Genomic DNA, 18,268 nt, shown 5'->3' on the forward strand with positions numbered 1-18,268 from the left:
GCAGAAAATTTAATTTGCAGTCAGGGGGGGTCTAGGCACTCTCCGTTGACTTGCGAGCTAGAAAAACCAAACTCTGGTCAGGCCAATCCCATCGTGTATAGAGTCGGTGGGCAGGGCTTATGGCTGCTGCTGCTGGGAACAGTGGTCTTCTGGAAGACTTGGAGTTCAGCTTTTCTTTGAGAAAAGAACAAAGAATGGCACAGAAATCATTCTTAAAAAAGGAAGATGTGTTGAGCCAGACCCAACATCTGGATGTGGGTCTGGCTTGTCAGGCTACCCTACTGTCCTACTGTGTATCAATCATGATAGGCTGTACCAAAACAGAGATGTCACAAATTATTAGTTTGAATCTATATATCTAGATGGAGCCTCTTTGGAATACCTCCTCATAATTTGTATACACTTGGTGCATGTACTCATTACTTTTCCATTTTTATCATCTCTTTTTCAGTGCTTCCCACCATCCGTGCCAGGCTGTCGGAGGTCAATGCTACAGCGGATATTGGCAGCTCTGCTTTGTTGGCCTGCGATGCAGACGGCTTCCCTGAACCCACCGTCACCTGGGCACAGTACGTCTCCACTGCTGTCGTTGGCCTGTTTTGATAAGTAGGATCAGGGCTAGATCGGAGCTGAAGCTAGAAATCTATCCATCCCAATCTCTGTTGTTGTTTTTTTTTCACCTCTTTTTCTTGACCTCAAAGGGAAACATGAAGTAAAGCAAAAATGAGAGGAAGAATTAATTACAAAACGATAGTGTCGCCTCACCAAAAACAAGGCAGTACAATAGGTTTCTTTCTTTTTTCTCAGAGGTAATCTGCCATACAGGTAAACAGCCTGATAAGATAAAGTTGTATAAAGACGATGTACTGTAGAGCAAGATAAGACAATCAATGTACCAATCCTGGTTATTGTTAAAAAAATATATCATTTATGAAATATATTTGTGTCAAAATGACATATAAACATCTTTACCTATTCTATCTTGAATGGAATCGTTTCCAACACGCTTGCATGTCGCGTGAAAAATAGGCGTCGGTCCTATTTCTAGCGTGCACACGTTTTCGGAGCGGCTCGAGCCTTAGATGTGCGTGTCACGCAGGCAGTGTGCGAGCCTAATCTGTTAACATGGGAGCCAAAATAAAAACGGACACGCCACGCAGCTGACACGCTCACGCCATGCATTCAGTTTGTAGTTGGCCTTATATAACTCTTCTTCAAGGAGTGGCAGAATTCTATTTCCTTAGCTTTGTGCATGAACAATGTTGCCTGAACATTTAGAAATGTTTTTTTTAAAGTAACAAGGCTCCAATTATAAAATATCCTGTGGCTCTAAAGAGGTTCTGGTCAAGGGCAAGCAATGGGTGGTTGGATAGTGTGTTCTCTCATAAAGGATGGTCTTCCTAAAGCTTCATTCCTTATCATTTAGAACTGATACTTCTAGGTCACTTAAGTTAGCTACAAACCTTCCTAATCAAATAATATTTTAGGTTTTTATCTTTTGAGAAGGAAGTGTATTAGCTTTATCAATGACACTTCTATAAGGGTGATAATTGTGTCCTTCAGTGTCAGGATGAACTCTATAACCCGTCTCACAACTTGATCAGACAGATGTAGTTATGAGGTGGACAGTTTTCTGTTGTCTGTTGTCTCCAGCCGCCCGGGTGAATGTCTTTTCGCCAATATCTGTTTACTTCCGCTGTCTTTGTTTTGGATTTATGAGGAATATGGTTAGGTGCTCCCTACAAGTTCCTTCCCGAGGCTATTTTGCAGCGGCTCTGTGCGGAGCTTAGTGCCGCCCATGACGATTGTGATTGGTTTAAAGAAATGCCAATAAACCAGAGCACGTTTTTCTCCCATCCCGGAATGCTGTGTGGACTAGCCAGACCCTCCTCCCCAGCGCTGTGGAGGATGGTCTGGCAAAGCGAGACTACCATTCTATGGAATACAATGCCTGTATTGTCATTGTACGGAGTTTGCTGTGCAGTTCCACAAATGCATGCACGCTCACATACCACACACACATACGCGCACCTGCTATCCAGATAAATAATAATTTGAAGGAAAGAAAAGAAAGAATACTAAGAAGTGGCATATGAGGAGCTAGTATTTCTTCATTGTGCTATATGCTATTACATTTTGTTGTGTGCTGAAAGATTTCTAAAACTTAAACACAATGGCTGATTTAATCACACACCTGTCCACAGTAGCCATGCTAAAAATATACAGATTGGGCGCCTGGGTAGATCACCTGGTTGAGGGTGCACCCAATGTACAGAGGCTCAGTCCTCGATGCAGTGGCCGTGGGTTCAGTTCCGATCTGCGGCCCTTTGCTGCATGTCATTCCCCCTTTCTCTCCCCTTTCATATTTATGCTGTCATGTCAAAATAAAGGCCTAAAATGCCACACAAAAAAAAGAAAAATAATATACTGATTAAGAGTTTTAACTTGGTTCCTTATACTAAAGACATGCTGTTTTTTAAATCCTACTCACTAAAATATATATATAAATCAAGCTGTGCTCTAAAGCAGTGGTTCCCAACCTTTTTTCCTTGCCGCCCCCCCTACTCATGTCTAAGAAAAGCTGAGCCCCCCCGAAACCAAAGTTGAGGTAACTCTCGAGATAGAGCCTTACTTGCTTTTTTGATACAGAGGAGTTATCAGCACTTTTACATTTCTCCGCCATGTTTCATTCCTAAAATAGTGATGCCGTGGCGGCAGGAAAAACGAGGATACAACTAAATATATCGTTTTCATACAGACTTTTGTATACATTATATATTCTAATGAATTATCATAATTTGTTTAACATGTGCAAATATATATATATATATATTTTTTTTACCTCAACCTCAAACCAGATAAAGACTTGCGCCCCCCCTGTGATCTTTGCCGCCCCCCCTGGGGGTGCCCGGACCCCAGGTTGGGAACCACTGCTCTAAAGAAGTCCTCTGAAAGGGGACTTTAACACCAAATTGCATGTCTCAGGTTTAGCACTTATCCACCTGGGCTGGTAGCTTTTGTGCCCCATTCTAAATCAAGCCTTCTGATCAAGTCTGACATAAAACATTATGTAAACGTTCTTGCTTGCTGGTGATTCTGCCTCCTTCTCGCTGCCTTTCAGGCCAAACTGTTGATGCCCTCATTGAAAGGATTGCATAGGCACAACATACATTAGAGTGATTAATGATGATGTTGTAAAGTGTTGGTAAATATACATATGAATTTGCATAGCCTTGCCTACAAATAGATGATGTGATTTACATTTAAATGTGCACTGCATAGTACAAAAAGGCTTTGATGAGTATCAGAATACCATTTTGATCTAGAGTGGTTATATAGCAGGCACTTACACACCAGCTGTGTGTTAGTTTAAACTTGGCGTAGCCCCAACATAGGTGTTAGAAGGTTGAGATTTTTGCTATGTTTACGTGGCCGGCTATTTTCATAAACCTTCCTTTCCGTTTTCAAAAATAACATTGTGCACAGCTGTCAGTTTTCAGAAAAGTGTTCGTTTACACGTACCCGTGTATATATATGCCGTCAATGCTGTCAATGCCGTACATGCAAACAAAGTTTTCCAAAATCTCCACTCTGGCCGGAGTTTTTAGAAAGAATCGTTTTCAGAGCCGAATTCTCCGTTTGCGTGTAAACAAAGGGCACAAACAAAGGGAAATCTCAAAAATTTTCAAAATAACCATGTACGTGTAAACGTGGTATAGAGCTACTAAAACTTTATATGTAGCAAATAAGAGCTCGAACTGAATAGAACAAATACAACATGAAGAGGCTTTCTACAAAAAACTTAATAATTATTAAAAAAAAAACTATATATATTAAGCTTAGAACACCTAGAAGTGGGGATTAAAAATGGGCAGTGTATTTGTGTTTATTGGGTGTCAATGCAAAAGCAATTGGATCTGAAACTCATGACGCAGCAGCAGCGTCCCCGTTTACAGAGATGACCGCATTCTGATTGGATGCTGGTGTTTCTTCAGATGTGATTCACATATCACTGGGGACTATAAGACATTCCATAAACGTGAGCGGAACAACTAGAGTTGTGGTATGATAATGGACTCTGAATATTAAATCAGCCGATCTGAGACCTTAAGAATCACTTATCAAGTCTATTACGGTTTAATTTAATATTTAATGACTGAAACTCACACATTTAAATGGGATCTATAATAAGCTTTTGTTGGCAGAGAAACTCTCAATTTTTAATGGCAGTCTAATTCATCTTCACAACTGTAAATACAACGTAAAACTGAGATGAGCAGCATAACATATGAAATGTTGATTATCTGACACAGTCAAATTGCAAACAGCACACGTTTTCTTTCCACATCGTCTTTGGTGTAACCAGTTCTTTGTAGGCAATTTGTAATGACAAGCCTTGTAATGGATTAACCATTAGCTGGTATAACATATCTCAAGTATCTTTATCCAGTATGAATTAATGATGCTCGATCAGCTCTTAATACTACGGTGGCCCTGACGTGCAAACCATGGCAGCAACGTGACAGCAAATCCCACAATGCAACAGCATTTCGCCACATCATGACAGCATTTCACCACAACCCGACAGCAAATCCCACAACGCGCATTAGTAAGACTAAAACGGAAAGGGTAGGTACATATTGGACACTGATCCTCGTCCTGATTGGTTGCACTGTCTGTAATTTACAAATGGGTCCATGTACGTTTTGTTAGTTAATTTTGTCATTTGAACCAAGAAACGATCAAATAGAAATAGCATTTTTTTTTTTTTTTTCAATTCAAAAAACGTTTTTGAAATCGGAAACCAAAAACGGAAATACGGCTCTGCATTTTTATTGATTTGTTTTTAGAATTGAAGAAAATAAATAAAAAATGCTATTTCTGTTTGATCGTTTCTTGGCTCAAATGAAAAAATAAACTAACAAAACAGACACAGACCCATTTGTAATTTACAGACAGTGGATCAGGACAAGGATCAGTGTCCAATATGTACCTACCCATTCCATTTTAGTCTTACCAATGCTGTTGCGTTGTGGCATTTGCTGTTGCGTTGTGGCATTTGCTGTCTTTGTAGACACTTCAGGGCCACCGTACAAGGTACACATAACCAACATTTGTTTCTCTCCATACAACTGTTTGCTTGATGTACTTTCATATTCACAGTGCATCATTTACCGGTGTCACGCAGCAGCAGCACCACCGCTGTGCAGAGGAATCTTTGAATAAAGCTTTTTTTGCATAGGAGTGAACGAGACTATTGAACACCCTGATGCTCCTCACAGCTGTCTTCCTTGCAGTAAGGCTGGAAGGTGACGTGAGTGTTGAGGGAGATGCAGTTCCTGGCCAGAACAGAGTTGAGACCGACATTGAGGGTGTAGGGAGGGCGGATGGGCGAGGCAGTGAAAAAACAGAGGGTTACAGCTCTGTTTGTTATTTGTAATTCACTGTCTGTCTGCAAAATGCGTCAGGGAGAATGCTACGCCAGGGCAGGCATACAAACAGGATTCTAACTGAAGAAAGTCATAAATCATCATCAAATCGGTGCAGGACCTTCTTAAAAACAGAGGTACAAAGGCTAAAGGAGAGCTGAGGCAAACAAAAGCTGTGGATTTGTTGCGAGATGTTCTCCGAGGCATACAGCACAGGAGCCTTTTTTTTTACTCCGCCAACCTTTGTTGTATACCAGCTGCTTTCTTCCTGAGATGAAACCCCAAACAGATCATTGTCAGTGAGTTAAGAAAGTTATTTGTAGGGCCCTCAAGTTGTGTAAGCAAACACTTGTGATGTGAACCCCGCCATGTCTGTTTTTTTTCCTTTTTCCCTCTGCTACAGTAACAACATTGTCCTTGAAACGGGTGATAAGTACAGCCTGAACGAGGATGGTTCAGAATTGGTAATAAAAGATGTCAAGAAAGTGGATGAAGGAGATTACACTTGCATCGCCAAGAACAAGGCAGGAGAAAAAGCCGAGGAAGTCAGCCTAAACGTGTTCGGTAAGAGAATAACTCCATTCGCTTACAATAGCATAGAGAACACTGTGGCTCTTTTTCTGTCTCTGGCCTTTTCTTTTGTACTTATTGACATGTGCTGTGCACTTCTCTACAGCTTTTCCAGTCGCTGGGTGCAGAGTTATACAGCGTGACGCATACAGTTTAAAGAAAAGCATGCCCTATTAAAAACTAATTAAGCCACCCCTTAGGACATTGAAATATATCACACTAGAGTTTCTCTTCATGAGGATATGTGCTTCAGCCTTATGTAAGCATGTGCTTGCAGCTTTATTATAGGTCATTGGGTTATGAAACCACAACTCGAATGAAGCCTGTCTGTATACTTGACAGTAATGCTAACAATATGATCTAAAACCAAAAATGTTAATTTCCCACATATGATTCAGCTATATAAAAATATGTTCAACAATGAATCAAATAATTATGTACTATGTGCAAGATGTCACCCATGGTGATGAAAACAACAGTGAATGATTAGCCTATTCTCTGCTGAGCTTATTGTTTTGGTTTTACACAAACTCCACTACCATCAACCCTGTTACACCCTGACGTTGATGTTCAGCAACCAACTTTTAAAGTAGGTCAAACATAGCAGCTAAAGAGCTAGCTATTTTTACCAGCTATTTTTTCCACACAAGTTAGTAGAAACCAGAAGTGAGCTGAAAAGAGGACACGTTCAAATTACATTCATCCATTGGCCAGATCAACAATTGGTTGTTAACATGTTTGCCATTTTTGTCTTGTTTTCTAGTGCAACCCAAGATTACCTACCTGAATAACCAGACTGCATCAGAGTTTGACGATCAAGTCACCCTGACCTGTGAGGCCTTGGGTGACCCCACACCCACCATCTCTTGGAGTTTTGAAAACAGGGTATTCACTGAAGGAGAGCAGGTACATTTTTTATGTATTTATTTTATTTATTTTTTTGGCAAAGTTGGACAGTGCATTTATTCAAACTTACACAGGATTTTTACGATCCAGATCCATATTGAAAACCTCTCTGTGTATCATTAAAACAACAAAAGTCCTTCAAACAGACTTTTGCGAATAGAGGCACACTGGATATGTATACTGTATTGCAGTATTGGCACAACATATATACATCATTCAAGGAATTTCAAATTTGTTTTTGGTGTCTCACAGAACTCCATGTAATATTTCTAAACTTTTGGTAGGACTTCTCCAATACTGCTGGAATTGCATCAATGATTCTGTATATTCACATCATAAATGTCAGCGGTAGAGTGTAGAGATTGCCATAAAACCAATTTCCAGGCAGTGCCATGGAATGATATTCACCAGCTGTGTTAATATCATATATAACACTCTACCTCGCTCCCTAGTATTCACTAGCATTTAAAAGTTAAAATCTTTGGGAAATTCATATAAAAAGTGCTCATTTAAAGGGTGAGAGTGTGAGAAAGTGAAAATCATTTCAGTAAATTAGCTTAATTAATGCTGTGTTGAAAGCCAGAAGCCCTGAGTCTCCCGTTATCTCAAAATCAGATTGTTTTGAGCTCAGTTATGCTACTCTGGCAAGCTGCTGTGATAATCCACTTTGCAAATGAGTGGGCACTTTTAAGAGTAAAGAAGCCAGATAAGGGTTATGGGTTTTTGTCATGCTTTGGTGTATTTTCTTTTCCTGTCCTTCAGGAGAACTGGGGATAATGCTGAATTTAAACGTTGGCTATAGAACATGGTAAAAGGCTTCTTAAGACGTATGAGCTATGATTACCATCCTTACAGTGGTCACAGCTGTTGGCAGTCGCCAGACTTGAGGAAGAATCGCATCCCAGGTCTATTGTTATGCTCTTATCAGCTCATTAAAATGGTATAATTTTGAAAAATCCATCTTAACGGTCTTTTCTTACAACATGCATCATGTGAGCAGTAGACGGATTAGTCACTTCAGAGGGGTAATTTTCTGCTGTGAATGCAGTAGACAGTATTACGATAATTACCTTTCTGCCTCTAGAAGGTTTGTGGAGTCAGGAAGAACACCTCATACGTTGGTTGGTGCATCAGCTTGCTTTGGATACTGCAAAAATAATAATATATCTTAATATTCTGGTTGAAATGGAAGTTAGGCGCTGCGTACTTCCCTTGCAAAGCTCCCCGTCCTTTGTGTTATGGACTGGTAGCCTACTTGGCCTTGGGAAATTTGCTACTGGGTTGCAGGAAAACTATATGATTTGACAAAAAAGCTAAATAAAAATGATACTATAACTTTAGAAGCAATGTTTGCAGCAATACACTTGAGTACAGTGCCCAAAATATTGACTAAAGTAGGCCATTGTATGTGAGGTAACCAATACGTCATCTCTCGAATCTCTGTGAGGTCGCTACCACACGGGTTGCTGAGAAATCTGTATGTGTTCTTCATGGAATTAGTTTTGGTTTCATGCTTGACCACTCTCTTGTGTTCTCTTGTGTGTTCTCTTTTGTGTGCTGTTTTGCAACAGAATTGTCAATATAAAAGTGGGTAGCGGTAACTCCCTGCCTTACATTATCAAACTCAACTGTTGTGTGACTCTTACAAATGATGTATGCATGTAACAATAGGTGTACTATTCTTGGAGACACACACAGGAAATGCAGTGAAACCACCTGTGCTGTTATGTCCCAAAGGACACAACAGGACGCCTTACTGGCCTACTTTACATCACAGCTCCGTCCAGTGTGATTAATTATGTAACATCAAATACATTGCTGTGAGATGAACAGTTATACCTTTCTATAACAACATCAAACTAAAAAGAACACAGGTAAGGGCCAGGTTCAGTAGTAGCTTTGCCAGTCGTACTGTTAGAATTAAGACGGATAAATCTGCCTGGTGTTCTGTATTTCTGTTATTGTCAACGAAGCCCATGAAAAGACCAAAATCAATAATGTGTTAACAGATGGGTTTTGTATTTACAGCAGCAGGACAATGTACAGTACGTTGAACTGACTCAAAACAAACCGTGCTTGTGGTGATAAAGGAACGTGTCAATGGCAAAGATAAATAAGCTACAGTATATCATGCTCTGGCTGCACAGGAAATAATTGTCAAGGTTCAAACGGAATGCAGAGCAAATACTAGACATATAGTAAAGGTAATGGAAGGACAAGAGTGGGCAGATGCATCCGCACAAGTCGAAAATGTTTCAACTTGAGTGAAAAGATGTTATTCCGAGGCTTTACGACTGACACTCCACACAAACACCGTTGCAGCTAACATAGTTACTCTTGATACATTTGGCTTAATTTTAGTCTCTATACACATGTAGTAGGATTAATTCATGTATCTGACTAATGTAAAAAAAAATAAAAAATAGATAATCACTAAAGCCTTATCCTGTAAACAAGGCCAATCTGTGGATCATCGATCCAAAAAAAATGACACATTTGGACCAGCAGTGTTAATCCATTTCCAGTGTAAAGTCATAATCAGTAATTACCAAAATTGGACCAGACAGATTGGGCAGTAAATTTAAAAAATGTTGGAACACTGTAGCAATTCTTTATCCCCAAGATTTTTTTAAATCAGTGTTTTTCTCAAGTAAGCTACCATGTTTAACAGTCCCCCTGCTGTCCACCCATGCGCCTGGGAGGTCATAAGACGTTTCCCATAGTAATGGTTTTGTGTCACAATCTGTGTCGCTTCTTTGTTGAAAATGTTTTGTTTCTCCTTAGCTTTACTGTAGGGATTAAACATAATGGAAGTAATTCAGTTTTACTTTAACTCCTTCCACCATCTGCTACTACCAGAGCCTCTGACAAGTTTAGCTCCTTCAGCTTTTAGACTTGGACTTGGAGCCAAAAGTGCCCTTTTTGTGTTCCACGCCAGTAACCAATTATGCAGATTCGCACCTGATTCTGGGGAATAGAATAGTAGCAGTGGTATTAAGTCATTTATCAACTAGGACAGTGAAATTCCAAAAACACCAATCATATTACTCTATACTCTGGCCTCCGTTTACCATTTTATTTACTGGGTTGACCCAGTAAATAAGCCAGATGTTTCATGAAACAAGCCTTCATTAAAGGCTCAGAAGAGATACCATAAATTCAATCCAGAAGCCTTCCTGTATCATGAATGGCTTTCCATTTTCCGTCTATTGCAGTCAAGCCAAGACTTTTAAAAGTTTGCCCAAGGGAGTGATGGATCTCAATTTGGCACATTTACACCATAACAAGCCTTGAAGAATACTTTGCTCAGCAAAACATATATTTGGATTACTTGTTTTGAAATAACAATAACATATGAAAGCATATGAAAGAGCAAAAGCATTTCAGCTTCAAGCTGCATTAGTCATTAAAGCACATTAGTCACTGTGATATTATAGTATTATATTGGATAGATGGAATCAGGGATTTCCAACCTGAGAAGGCATTGATTTTACCTGGCTGTACAATGCATCATATACCAGCCTTGTGGAGCTGGGTTGTGCAAAAAGTGTTTCTGCTGGTGGCATGTCTCCACCTTGGTTTCATGCCAGGAAAAAAGAAAACGTAAAGGCATTTCCATGATAAACGTTTTACAGAATTGCAAAGAATCACATTAGAGTTTCAGAAGTGTGCTGAAGGTATCTTGGCTACATAAGATTCAATCTCAGATTAAGCATACTGGTATGCTCTTGATGGCTTTCCTTCTAGCGCCAAACTTTCCATGTGTAGACTTACCATTGGGAAGGTTCTACAAATATCATCAGATCATCAGAAGAGAATTTGAGATTGACAAGGTGTCCCTAGTTTTTCCTATTACCTGTGCCATGTATCACTGCCAATGAGTGGAAGCATTCACACAGCACAGTGCATTCATGGCTGTTTTGCAAGTTACTGAATCTTATCTTCCACAAAACAGGACTTGCCCGCCGCCACTCACAGTCATAGCAGAGTATCTTCTTCCATTCACCGCCTGTCATCATCCTTCCCTTTACTATATCACTGTCAGATGAATTTTGATTTAATGCTGCTGTAATCAGAAAATTCCGCTGATCATTTGGTTATAGCTATCACTAATTTGCGTTGGATCGTCATTCCTCATTGGTCCCTTTTCTGTTCGCCACGCTCTGTCTTCCATTCCAGTTCTAGTTCTACATTATAGCAGCCAGACTACATGAGCACAGACATATTCAGAATGATGTTAATGACAGAAGAGTCATTTTACTGGCTGCTACCCCCTCTTTTAAACTTCACTGTATTGTAGAAAGTATTTCGGGTCACTGTATCATCTCTTAAGAAGGGAGGTTCTTTGCACATTGACACCATGTGCTTTTTTACTCCATGAGATTATTGGTATGTGCTTGTGATTAATGAAAGATAAGTGGTGCACACCAGTTTTGTGTACATAAATGAACAAGTTAATCAAAACACAGAATGACTTGATGGCAAAGCCACTGATTAGAAAAACAAAGTCCCCAGATACCGGTAATGTCCCACTCATGATTAGTTTCAGTGCCCTGTTTTCCTTACTGTGCCTCCAAATTCTCTCTTGTTACAGTACATGAATTAATAACTGACTGAGAAGCCATGCTGCTTTATTAAAATCCAGTTTGGCATTTTGGCCAGTTCAGTAAACTCCCTGACGACATGAAACTGCCAAGCCAGTTATCCTGACATCACCATATCAGTCCTTTTCACTTTAAGAAAACCTTAAACTTAACCTAAACGGGTTTTAATATTCCTTTTGCTCTGTTTTGAATATTTTAGGAGTAGTATAATTTATTTATGAGGGAAATAATCATAAACGGTAGAAAAACCCGTATCCACTGTGAAAGTAATTTCTGGAATCTTCATCAATGTTTTTGCTAATTGTGTATACATTCTTGTTTGTGAGAACAATGCCATTATTTATACATGTTTAAGTCCCTTGGCCATACATCATGTATATATAAATGCTACACTTTCCAAAGCATTTAGATGTTAGAATGTGTTATCCTACATTTCGGGAAAATATTGCTTTCCATTTGTTTCACTTAGGTATGGAAATCAATGCACGTTCTCGAAACTGGAGTGGGGAAATCTATCACAGTAAGCATTATGTCTGAATCAGTTTTTTATCAAACTTACATTACTGATTCATGGTCGACTTATTTTAGCATAAACAATACAAAAGCAGACTCAAGTTCACCTTGATGGATTACCTAACTCGCATGACAATTTCAAAGTCACTGCGAGTTGATTTCCCTACCATTTGAAAATAGATGTAAATCAAAAAATAACCGGGAGGGTAAAAAAATTACCTGGTTTGGGCGCCTGGGTAGCTCACCTGGTAGAGCGGGCGTCCATATGCAGATGCTCAGTCCTCGATGCCACGGCTCAGGGTTCCAGTCTGACCTGCGGCCATTTGCTGCGTGTCTTCCCTTCCCTCTCTCTTTCCCCCCTTTCCTGTCTACAGCTGTCCTGTCTATTAAAGGCTAAAATGCCCCAAAAAATATCTGAAAAATGATTGGCAGCAATGTATTTGTAGCCAATGAGCTAACACATTCCAAATCACAGGTATGGTCCTTTAAACATGAAATCATTGCACATGACCTGCAGGTAAATATAGTCTGCACTCACTTTTTGCTCCACTTGTCTTTGCTTCCTTTGTGTTTGTCCTCTCTAGGCTTCATGGACGCGACCAGACAAATATGAGGTATGGCTACTAAATATGGTAGCCTGACTCTAGTTGTAATAGCCCAAACTTACACCGTAGACCACCCCTTTTTTACTGCAGAGCAGAAGTGTTGTGATTAAGCCCACATTTAATGCTCACTACATTTAGTTGTGCACTAAATATGTAGACCATTAGACTCGTAGTACAGTACATTTAATCCACTTAGTTTCAGTACACATTTAGACTCGCCCTATTTACTTGTCCCCATTTATTTTTGTTTCACAAATTCCCCTGCTATTTCCTGCTGCATGGTCTGGTTAGTTTTTAGACTTTGCTTGATACAGGGGTTGTTGGTTGGCCAGCAGCACAACCTCACATAAGAAAATCAATAAATAAATAAAAAAAAACACTGTCTGCTCTGCTGAGGGCCAGCCATGGTGCTAACTCAACAAGCTATACTAAATATTAACTGAGTGGTATTAAATGGTGTAGCCTACTATCATATGCCAGGAGTCTGCATGTTTTGACTTCAGTCGCACAATACAGCAGCTGAAGGTAACTCATTTATTCTTTGGTCTTACTGGGTCAGTTCATCCAAATTACAATTTAGTTCAATTTCTTAGAACACTAGTACCAAGATTTTAAGAATAAAACAAGCCTATTTAATTATAAACCCCAAAACACTACATGAGCGCCCTGCTGTAATGTTTGATTGGAAAGAAGCATGCAAAGTCTTGGCCCTCCACAAAGTGAGAACTACTGTCCTTAGATAGAACTGACACACTATAACAAGCTAACTTCACTCATTGAAACACACACGGTAAGGGATGGAATTAATACCTTGTTAAACTTCACGGTGAAAATACTCAGTGAAAATACTCGATGAACCTCATGAACCGGTGTTAATGAAAAAGCACATGATAAATGAACCTGTGCAGCTCATAATTCTGGGCTGTGTGCAAAAACTCTACCAACACTGACAGCGGGCACACACCCAGAGTTCTGACGACTTGGTTCTTCTAAAACCATACCATTCACCTCTGAATAATTTCACCAGCCAATGATTCAGTGCCTGCTTTGCCACTTCCCTAATTATATGAAGTTTATTCAAATGATCTGATCACAAGTCAAAATCCCAGCATGTGACCTGTTTTGCGTCACGTTGTTGAGCAGGGCACCTGGATTTCAGGTTGTGTGATTTCAGGCTTTGCAGACCGCATCTGCAGCATACGTTAATGTGATGGTTACGTATTATTATGTGATGGTCTTATTATGTTAGAAGTCATTTTAAGTTTACCACTTTTACTTACTGACTATACTAGTACAGTATTGTATGTGGAAAGTACATTTATTAATTGTAGGTGATTTCAACATTCCATGATGGTGTTTTCCCCGTAGCTTTTTCTCGCTTTTGTAGTCAGTTAGCTACCATGTAGGTGTAAAGTGTAGCCTTTTGCTGTACTTAAGTATGACTGTCGAGAAATGTGTTTGTAGCGCATGCCCTTAAAGGAATACGCCACGTTTGTTGAAAAAGGGTTATTCACCGTCTCCTCTATATTTATATAGGTGGGCAAATGCATTTTTGTATCAGTGCATGCATTGTCTTAGTCTGGCGCCGCCGCAGCTAGCTTAGCTTAGCGTAATGAATGGAATCTTTTGTTGCCGTTTAGCATGTCGTGAGTAAAAGTGACCCAACAACATCAAAAACAAAACCTAATTACTTCTTGTGGCCTGCGTATTCCCAATGAGTAAAAATAGCAATGCAGATTAAGACTAGATGATTTCCTAAGTAGATATTGACTTGGGACTATATTGGGTGGAAGTAGGTTGCAGCCGAAGCACTGCTACTCGGGCACAGAGATATCGGCATCCCGTGGAGCTCCACGGGCTTTCGACATACATTGCGTATATTTACACTTTGAATTTCGTGATGGCATTTATATAACACATACTCTATGGTCTTACAAAGCTAACACGTTTGACCGATTTCAAGTTGATCCATTTTTGTGAATTGGAGAAGTCTTGTTAGGAGGAAGCTATAGCTCTGTTTGCCATTCATTCCAATGGGGAAACATCACGGCTAGACTTTCGACATACATTGCGTATATTTACACTTTGAATTTCGTCATGGCATTTATATAACACATACTCTATGGTCTTACAAAGCTAATGTGTTTGACAGATTTCAATTTCATCCATTTTTGTGAATTGGAGAGGTCTCGTTATGAGGAAGCTAGCTATGGCAACAAAGGATTCCATTCCTTACGCTAAGCTAAGCTAGCGGCGCCAGACTAAGACAATGCATGCACTGATGCAAAAATGCATTTGCCCACCTATATAAATGTGGAGGAGATGGTGAATGACCCTTTTTCAACAAACGGTGGCGTATTCCTTTAACTGTTTACCGTTCCCTTTCTCTTCTTCCCACTGGTTTCTCTTACACTGCAGTAGAAATAGCGTGTTTAACCTGATACAGCAGCTTGTATCTGGCTGTGTAGATAACAGCATTGAAGACAGGTATACCACAAAACAAACTTGTCTCATGATCTATGATGAAGATACCTGTCTTCATATATTATGTGTCTAAAGATATGGTACCGTCTATGGTTCTCCACAGCAGTGAAGACAGACGTGTTTCCGTGTTGAATGTCAATGTTATGCTAATGGTAACTCCAAAGCCTTTACAGTGTGTCTTTATTTCATCGAGAAGTGCACTTTAAAAAGCAGCCTGACTCTTGAACCAGAACATGGTCTGATTATAATATCCTACCCCCTGAATGCCACTGATGTCAGCTGTGCTGAAAAGAGCATTCAGGCAATCCTCGTCAACTCAGAAGGTCAGCAAAGAACACAATATAATGGTGTATTTGTTTGTATAACGGTTGGTTCATCAGTCTTAAATACATAGTAAAAATGTACTACATTTAGAATTCAAACTTGATTAACTAATGGTAGCAAGGCATGGACTCTACTGTGTGGTCTTGTGAGAGGCTTGGAAATCTGTTAAGTACAGGGAATTATACAGAAATGTACTGTTTAACAGTAAACTATTCACCACTCGTCCATTATGAACTGCTTTTTAGAGTCACTGTACAGTAAGTGACTTAACACCATGGCCTCTCGGGGCCAGGGCACCCTGAATGTCAAATTTTTTTACTTCAGAGGACCACTTGAATGCACCATGAGTTTGAATTTCTGGAGGAGGCGCACGTTTACCTTAATGTGTCACACCATGCAGGAGGATCTGGCCCCCCAAATTGGGAGACAGTTAATCATAAGTGAGGAGATGATACTAAACTAAAACTTTCAGGGATTGCCCGCAGTGCTGTCAGTCTAAGATTAGATAAAATAAGAAAAATTAAATTTATTATTATTATTATTATTATTATTATTATACTGCCACAAGTGGAATAAATTCACTTTGACAGGTGTGGTGGAAGTTTCTATGTAGCAGAGGATTAGGAAAATCTTTTTGTTTTATTACTTTCAAGCAAAAACACAGCTTTCACAAAACATCAGAGTGCAATGTGGAAGAGTCATAAGTATTATTGCTTGAGAGTGGACAGCTGGTTTCACCGCACTGCAGAGTGCAGAGAAAGAGCTCTCAAAGTACATGCAGAATGTTAGCATCCTTTAAACACAGAAAGAGGAACACTCAAAGAGGAAGCACCCACATGGTCATGAGTTAAACCTTTAAAAACAGGAACCGTCTAAGCGTTCTTGTGTCTGGGTGTGATAATGTCTCGCAACCATCCTGAACATGCCATCTTCAGGACCTTAGGTTTAACCACAGAAGAAGCTGTGTCTGTTATGCAGATGCTGATGCGATTTAAATATAACAAAAATAGTTTCCGTTTGCTCTTAGTAACCTTTTTCAATACCACACTGTTTTTGTGTTCTTGTTTCAAGTAAGCATAATTCATAACTATAACATTTTCCATTACACAGGGCAGACTCAAATTACATAAAATACATATAAGAAACATATAAGATACACATACAAACAGTGCAAAACATTGACAATACAAACTGCAAAAAGGCTAAACTTGATTGGTCAAGCAGATGTGTTGTCACATCACAACACGGATAACAACAACAAGCACAACAGTAACCACCATTTTATTACAGCATATTTAGGGCAACCTATACTTTAAAAAAAGAGGAACAATGGAGAATGCTTGTTGGACAAATGAATGAATGAATGAATTAATTTTATTGGTTGTAACCAAAGGGTAGGGTCAGAAGCTTCAATAAGAAACTCATTTTCAAGGTGATAAAATCAACAAGACAAAAAAGATAAAAGAAATTTTACGAAAAGAAAAAAAAACTAAAAAAACAAATCAAAACATGCCTACATCTACCTACATACATATATACCTACATACATACCCACAGACATATATTCATACATACATACACACCTACATATACCCATTAAGGATCAGTGCTTATATACATTGCAATTGTCACCTTAAGGTAAATAATATCATAATTAATGATGACAACCATAATTGTAATGATGTTTATCATCATCAACATGATTATCCACCTTCGCACACAATATTATTACTCAATTTCTATGAAAGTGCTCGGGCCCTCAATTGTAATCATTGACGAGGAAGCCATACAGAGGAGCTGGAGTCAGCAATTAGAGACGAAAAGGTGTACCAGAAGATCAGAGTCTGGCAAAAACAACGATACATCACACAGCCAAACAATGCAGGGGGAAATAAATGACACGATGTTATAGCAGAATTAACTTTAGTAAAGTTCCTGCAGTGGAAAAGGGCTTTCATCTAAAGTTTCTCAAGTCTGCAGCGTACAACCAGCAGGTTGAAATACTTTGCTCCGGAGTGGATTGCTTTCTGTAAAATTTGGAACAGACATCATGTTACCCACAGGACCAACTGTATTAACAGCAGTTAACATTTTCTGTGTTAGTATGTTAGCATTTTGGTCTCACCACAGTGTCTATATAATCTCCCAGAGCCACTAGTATGGCTATAGACTATAAGTCTGGGTAATACCTTGGCCTGTTATATTTATTAGATTATTTGCGATGCTGGCTGCTGAAAAACCTTTGCAATTCAAGTAGGAGCTAGAAAATTCTCATATGCCCTCCTTGTGATTTAGATTTGGATATCCCCATTAGGATACTGATGTATACAGTTGTTCCTAGTCTGCATTATCTGTGTACAGAAATCCCAAAACACAAAATCCTCCCCAAAGTAAAAAAAGCTCCTTGCACCTTGGTTACTGTGAAAAGCTACCCTTGTCAGCTTTGATTTAAATTTACTGAAAATAAAGAAGCAGCACATATGTAGAGTGAACTGTACTTGTTCACTGCATCACTGATAACCATGACCTATGCTTCTTCTGGCTCCAGTCTCCTCCTATATGACAGTTGTAGTACAGAATATATGACAAGCAAAACACGTGTATTGACCAAGCAGTGACACAAACACAAACGGGAGACTTTAAAGTCATTCTCATGTCTTCCATTACAAACAAGTAAGTAAGTCAGTAAAGTTTATTTATATAGCAATTATCACAGACAGAGTCACAAAGTGCTTCACAGGCCAAATAAATAAATACATTATAACAAATAGATAATCATAAAAGCACATTAAATCACAGTAAATGATAGTAAAACACAAAAGCATGAAATACA

At 39.2% G+C, this 18,268-nt stretch overlaps 1 protein-coding gene across 10 annotated transcripts in view; it reads left to right on the forward strand.

The window, feature by feature from the left end:
• ncam1a (neural cell adhesion molecule 1a) overlaps nt 1-18,268 on the forward strand; it is a 272,159-nt gene that overhangs the window by 193,345 nt on the left and 60,546 nt on the right. For all 10 annotated transcript variants that reach the window (XM_028594811.1, XM_028594813.1, XM_028594807.1 and 7 more), the window contains exons 6-8: nt 452-569; nt 5,833-5,993; nt 6,763-6,905. In XM_028594811.1, coding sequence (XP_028450612.1) covers nt 452-569; nt 5,833-5,993; nt 6,763-6,905 — 422 coding nt within the window. The remainder of the gene's footprint in view (nt 1-451; nt 570-5,832; nt 5,994-6,762; nt 6,906-18,268) is intronic.

This window comes from Perca flavescens, chromosome 13, assembly GCF_004354835.1.
Source record: "Perca flavescens isolate YP-PL-M2 chromosome 13, PFLA_1.0, whole genome shotgun sequence".
Lineage (NCBI taxonomy): Eukaryota > Metazoa > Chordata > Actinopteri > Perciformes > Percidae > Perca > Perca flavescens.